Source organism: Medicago truncatula, chromosome 1 (assembly GCF_003473485.1).
Source record: "Medicago truncatula cultivar Jemalong A17 chromosome 1, MtrunA17r5.0-ANR, whole genome shotgun sequence".
Taxonomy (NCBI): Eukaryota; Viridiplantae; Streptophyta; class Magnoliopsida; order Fabales; family Fabaceae; genus Medicago; species Medicago truncatula.
In genome coordinates this window covers 24,219,353-24,225,870 of record NC_053042.1, presented here as the reverse complement: position 1 = coordinate 24,225,870, position 6,518 = coordinate 24,219,353, and the positions used below count along the sequence as shown (strand labels likewise).

The 6,518-nt window shown below is 29.8% G+C and overlaps 1 protein-coding gene across 1 annotated transcript; it reads right to left on the bottom strand.

Moving 5' to 3' along the window:
- Positions 1-2,016: 2,016 nt before the first annotated feature.
- Positions 2,017-5,929, bottom strand: LOC112421394 (zinc finger protein WIP2). The gene is made up of 2 exons (XM_024783034.2): positions 5,048-5,929; positions 2,017-2,626 (listed from the first exon to the last, which is right to left on the bottom strand). Exons 1-2 carry the CDS (start codon positions 5,777-5,779, stop codon positions 2,183-2,185), a joined length of 1,176 nt encoding a protein of 391 aa, XP_024638802.1. The 5' UTR covers positions 5,780-5,929; the 3' UTR covers positions 2,017-2,182.
- Positions 5,930-6,518: the final 589 nt, after the last annotated feature.

Sequence of the window (6,518 nt, the reverse complement as noted above, 5' to 3'; positions counted from 1 at the left end):
CTTAATGTGACATTAGACAAATTGTTGATTACCAGGAAATTAACAAGTGTATTGGTTTCGATGTTTTTTGGTTTTTCTTCTTATAATAAGGATCAGAGGGGAGTACCGGAATTATCAAGCACGATCGATGTAAATTCCAAGAAAGCTAACTATAATGCCCCACAAGTATTTGTCCATGCAGATTCATAATTATCCATCAAAGTTTGAACTTTGAAAAAGAAGCCTACTACAGTCTATATAGATTTCATAAACAGCTTTTCTTCATCTAAATTGACCCTTCCTGTTCCTTTTCAAATGCACCATAATACACCTATTCTTAAATGCACCATAATGCACCATATACATACAACAGTGTTAATAGATAAAATATACATACTCGTTTATTTATTTTTTAAAATTAAACTACTATACTATTGTATACTTTAGAGTTGCAACCAAAAATACAAGTAGGGTTAACCTTTAACGTTAACAAACTCTTTTGTTATGTGTGTGTATATTATACAAACCTAGAATACTACAAGATCGTGCACATGTACGTAGAAATACATATAATCTGCAAAACATATATGAGAGGAGAAAACATTTTTCCTTCTAATTTTCTTACCATATGTAAATTAAACTTAATTACACAGATGAAAAACATATGTAGCAAATATTAACTATACCAATTTGACAGGCCATAATGTGGAAGATTTGGGAAGCCAGAAATGGGATTGTTTTCTCTTCGAAATGTTGTGAGGTGGAAGAAATTGTAGATGGTATAAAATCAACCTCTTAGAGGTGGTTCCTAGCCAGAACAAAATTGGGGGCATTGTATGTATTACAAGTGGTTTTCAAACCCGCTCCTTTTGTCTTAATTATTGGATGCATTTTATTTTGGGGGTCGAGCATCCCTTGTACTTTTCTGTTAAGTGGGTCAAATACTCTTTGTAGTTTTCTCTCCTCGTTAATAAAATTTTGACATTCCACAAAACAATCGACAAGGGTATGAAAATACATAATTTATAACTATTAATTTGACAAGAGAAGAGAGAAAAAACTAATAAAAAAAATGACATCGTATCTATTAATTAAATAAGTTGTTGGACAACTAAATGAATATACAAATAATATTTCTCTATATTATACATAAATGTTTTTGGCATCAGACACCATATAAACATAAGGTTTTGGGTTTTTTTTTTTTTATTAAAATTTCTCTCTCTTCTCAAAATGACACTCCCTCTGTCCCTCAATAGATAATCTATTTGACAATATACATTATTGACTTAACATACTTTGATTATATTTTTCTACTAAATCACAAAGATAAATAATATCATGTAGGATGTTGTTGGATTCCTCTCGATGAATAGTTTTAAAATATTAAATTTTTCATAATTTTTTTTAATAGAGAATTAAAGATATCAAAGATAAAACATATACCTTAGTACATGTGTCAAAGTCAACCAGATCATCTAATATGAGACGGAGAAACTAATGATTAAAGAAAATATTAACTCTTGTATTTTATAAGGTGTCCGTCTTTATAGATATAATATTTTTTTGGTCCAAATAACTATTCTATAATATGTACACTTTTATGAAAAGTGTATAATTTTTTTTATATTATTTATATTGTGTTATGTGATACAAAACACTTTATATTGAAGATGTCTCGTGTGAACACTAATATTACACCATGTGGTTACATTTAACTAATTAATTACTTTGATTTTATCAAAATATTATCGGGATCAATATATCAGTATCTGTGACATGTTTGATGTTTGTGTGAGTGTATCATAATAGTCTTATACAACAAAAGACCAAATTGAAATTCGGATTATCAAATGTCAAATATGTCCAACTATTCACAAAAACAAAAGCTAGCTAGAGATGATATTTCTACCAAACAAAATCAATTATTTCTCTACACAAAATTTACTGATAGAATTATAGAAAGAACTAATTTTTTTCTCTAAATTTCCATCTCTAATTTATGTTCCTTTAGTAAAAACTAAAGTAAGATAGAAGGAAGAGAATAATTGGCCTCCATTTAAACTTGGTTGTAATTTATAGTTCTCAAATTGGAAGCCATGGCTATTATATATATCCATCATAGTTAGCTAATAAATTCATTATGAATATAACATAATATAATTCCCTTGAATAAATTAAAATTAAAAATCATAGTTCTTCACTACTGAGTCTGAGTGGATTCATTATCTTGTTCAACTTCAGAAGCAGGTTCATCCTCTTCTTCAAAACCATCAATTCCATAAGCAGCATGACCACTCCCAAAAGCTCTTATATGATCTTTAAGCGATCGCTTATGCTTAAAATCCGAACCACAAAGACAATACCAAAGCTTTCCACAATTCTTCTCATGAGTTCTCCAATCTCCTCTAACAGCAAAAGCCTTACCACATTTTCTACACATAAAAGGCTTAATCCCATGTTTCCTTTTATAATGTGTTTGAAGTGTTCTGAAATCTTTCAATGGCTTTGCTCTTGGGTGATCAATGTTGTTCCTGCAACCTGGTGAACAACAATAGCAAGGAAGCCTTAGCATACCTGTTGGTTGTGTACCTCTTAGAGATTCTGGTCCTTTTCTGTATTGTGATCCATGTCCCCACATATGCATCTGAGGATAAGAAAGAAGAAATTAAATTTTTGGATAATTACCTTAAGCCTAAATTGCATTTTTGATTCCTTAACTATTTAGATAGTATCACTTTGGTCCATTAATTAAAATTCAATTTATTTTGGTCCCTTAACTTCTCTCTGTTACACATTTTGGTCCTTTAAGTTAGTTTTAATTAAAAAACGTTAGGTTTTCTTCATCTTCTTTTCCTCTTTTTCATCTTCATATCATCTCCATCAACTTTCAACAAGAATCCCAGAAAAATTCCAGAAGAACATAAAGAAACCCTAAAGTTCTTGAATTAAAACTAACGGAAATGATCAAACAATGTAACAGAGAAAAGTTAAGAGACCAAAATAAATCAAATTTTAATTAAAGAACCAAAGTGATGGTACCTAAATAGTTAAAGATAAAAAATGCAATTTAGCCTTACCTTAAAAAAGAAGTTAAATGATAAAGTAATTAATCAAGAGAAAATAATCATGAAAAGTTGTGTGCATAAAGTCTAAAATTTATATGAAAAAACTCAAAAAATGTTGGCCGGCTAGCTCACTTTGTTTTGTGATGTTATCATGTTAGTAATAATCATCATTGATGAAGGCCCGCCAAGATTTTAATTAGGAATGCATATCATTTTTGTTTTTTGTGGATTAATAATTAGGTTGTAAGAGTTTTGTCCATGATGTGTCAGTTCATCCCTAACAACTTGATTTTGCAACTTCAAGGGAGGGGTTCAAATTTCATGTAGCACATTTTAAAATAATTATTTATTCAAAAATTTTATATATAATATTAAATATACAAGTTTCAATATAAAATTTTTATTTTAAAGTTTTTAATATGTGTAAATTTGATGATGATAGAAAAACCCTTTTAAAAATTACATTATTAACGTATCGGCTGTTAATAATGATTTCCCTTTCTCAAGTTAATTTATAATAATTTGTCCCTTCACCATTTTTTGTTAAAAAAAATATATTTTCATTTCACAATCAACTCAATGGGCTTAAACAATAATTGTCTCTCAACCTCAACTTAATTGTTAGTAATTCATTTGTTATATTAGAAGTTACATATATTGAACCCTCTTGTATGATAGTGGGTTTGAGACTTGGCACCAAAGATATTGAACCCTCTTGAAGTGTCCCATTATCACTTCTACGCAGCAATTCTTCTTTGGATTTTGTAACTTTATGCTCATAAATAATGTAATAATTATTTAACTCAAGGATATAATGAAATCATGGAGAGAAAACACCTTTTGCACCTCAAATTAAAGAAATTTATAATGAAATCATGAAAAGAAAACACTTTTTGCGCCTCAAATTTATTGTAATTTATAACTAGACTAGCTATATGTAGTAATGTACTCATTGTTTGATAAATTCTTTGAAGTACTATATATATATATATATATATATATATAAAATGAAACAATTAGAAGGCTTGTTGAAGGGTATGAGAGAGAGAGAGAGAGAGAGGGGAGGGTATAGCTATATGTCCATTAATGTATATGTGAAACTTTCAGGTATGGAAGGTATATGAATTCAGACTAAAAGGTGTGACAAAGAGAAACAAAAACTATTAAATGTTGGTCATTAATATATTATCATTTACGTTAGAGATCTAGAAGAAAACACTGCAAAATTCAGTTGTATTAAGCAGTGTTGCATGGCAAAATACATAGGAAAAAGCACAGACTTCAATGTTGTACTAAAGGCATAAAGAACATTACCTGAGTTGTTTAATCAACCAAAAGGATATATAGAATCTGATCTCACTCACAGTTTCAATCAGCCAAAAAGATCATTTTTTTTCTTATAATATATTATCCATTTTATCATGCAAAAAAAAAAAAAAAAATTTAATTAATTACACCTATATGGTTAAAGAACAAAGAAAATGACCTTGGGAAAAGAGGGAAGAAAAATAGAAAGTGAAAGGAAGAAAAATTTCAAAAGAAGAAGACAGCATGTTTTCCTATTACAATTAGTCAAACATCAGAATCAAGAAAGAATTACTACATCAGAACCCAAGAAATTCAATTTGTTTTCATAAGTATGAATTTGGAAGAAAAGTGGAAGATATAAAAGTTGAATAAACCACATATATGAACACAGACACAACATGGACACTTATACACTAATACCGCTAATAATTTAAGAAAATTACATAATTCAGTGTAATCATATGCGTCAGTGTCGTGTCGGTGTCGGACACGACGACACTGAGACACGCCTAATCTGATGAGTGTCTGTGCTTCACAGGAGGAGGGTTTTGCAAAGATGTAGCTCAATGGTATGAATTTGGACACTAAATTAATATTAAGGAGAAGAAGATCTATAGGTTGGTGCTAAGGTTTTGAAAAGAAGGAGAGCAAGAAGAAGAAGAAGATCTTGAAGATGTAGATTAATTACTAACCTGCATGTTGTTGTATCTGTTGAAGGTTTTGCAGCAAACAGGACAAGAGAATTGTGTAGGACCAATAAGAATCTGAGAAGGAGTAGGGATCCAATACTGACCCTTGTTAAGTGATCTATTGGGACTCAAAAATCCAGCTGAAGAGGAATCATCGCTAATAGCAACATCTACATCTCCTTGTAATCGATCTCGTTCATTAATCATCGTCTCAGAAGACGAAGACAACATCATAGTTGCAATCTCAGAAGAACTAGGGCTTGGTAACCCTATATGAAGTGCAACAGTCACACCTTCATGATCTTCTTTTTCTTCTACTTTACGAATACAATCATCCACATCCATTAAAGTGCAAGATTGATGATGGTGATGGTGATGTTGTTGATGTTGATTATGTACCTCATCTTCATATTCTTCCTTTTTTGTAGGGATAAGACTCAAAAGTGGAAGGGCTTCTTTTAAAGGAGGGGAAGATGGTGAAGAATATGAAGAAGAAGAAGAAGAACAAGATGCAGTTGTAGTTTGAAGATGGTGATGATGATGATGATGGTAGTGGAAAAAGGTGTTGTTGGTGTTACTATGGTTGAAAGTTGTGTGGTTAATGAAATTGTGAAGATAATTAGGGTGGTTGTGATGGGATGAAGGGTTTGAAGAAGAAGGGTAATGGTTTGTTGGATTATTAGTATTGAATTGGAAGAAATTGGATGAAAAGAAATTTGAGTAAGGGTCTGCCATTGATGAGAAAAATTAAAGAAAATAGAAAAAGAAAAGAAAAGGAAAAAGTATAGTGTTGAGGTGAGAGTGGGAACAGTTCTCAGGCAATTTGTGGATTCACTTTTATATAGTAGCAGATAGAAAAAAAGTACAAATATCATTCAAGGAAGTAGTGGACGGTGGAGAAAGAGAGAGTATATGAAGCTGGCATGGGGAAAGAAGTAAAGTTAAGTTAGGAGAAAAAAAAGGTATAATGATGTTAATAAAACTATTTTTTGTTAACTTTTGGGACAATTGTTTTTATTTCTTTTTATTTATAAAAAATTAATAGAGAGAAAATAAAGAAAGAGATGAAAAATACAATCAGGAGAGAGATAGACACAGAGTATGAAGTGGGTAAGGAAAAGAAGTAAAGTTATGTAAGGAGAAAAAAAAATAATGATATTTATAGAATTATTCTGTGACCATTTTTGGCTCAATCTTCTTTTTTTATAGGCCAAATCAATAGAGAATGAAAAAGAAAAAGTGAATAAGAATCCAATGAAAGTATGAGAAAGAGTTGTCTAAAAGTCATTATAAAATGGTTGTACATATATCATTTCTCAAAAAATAAAACTATGTATATCCATTTATTTTAAATTAAGTGTTTTTTTTATATTTTATACAATTATTATTAAATAAATGATTAATAATGTTTTTCATTTTAATGGTGAAATATATTTCATTTATTATAAGATTTTTATTAAGGAAAATAAATAAT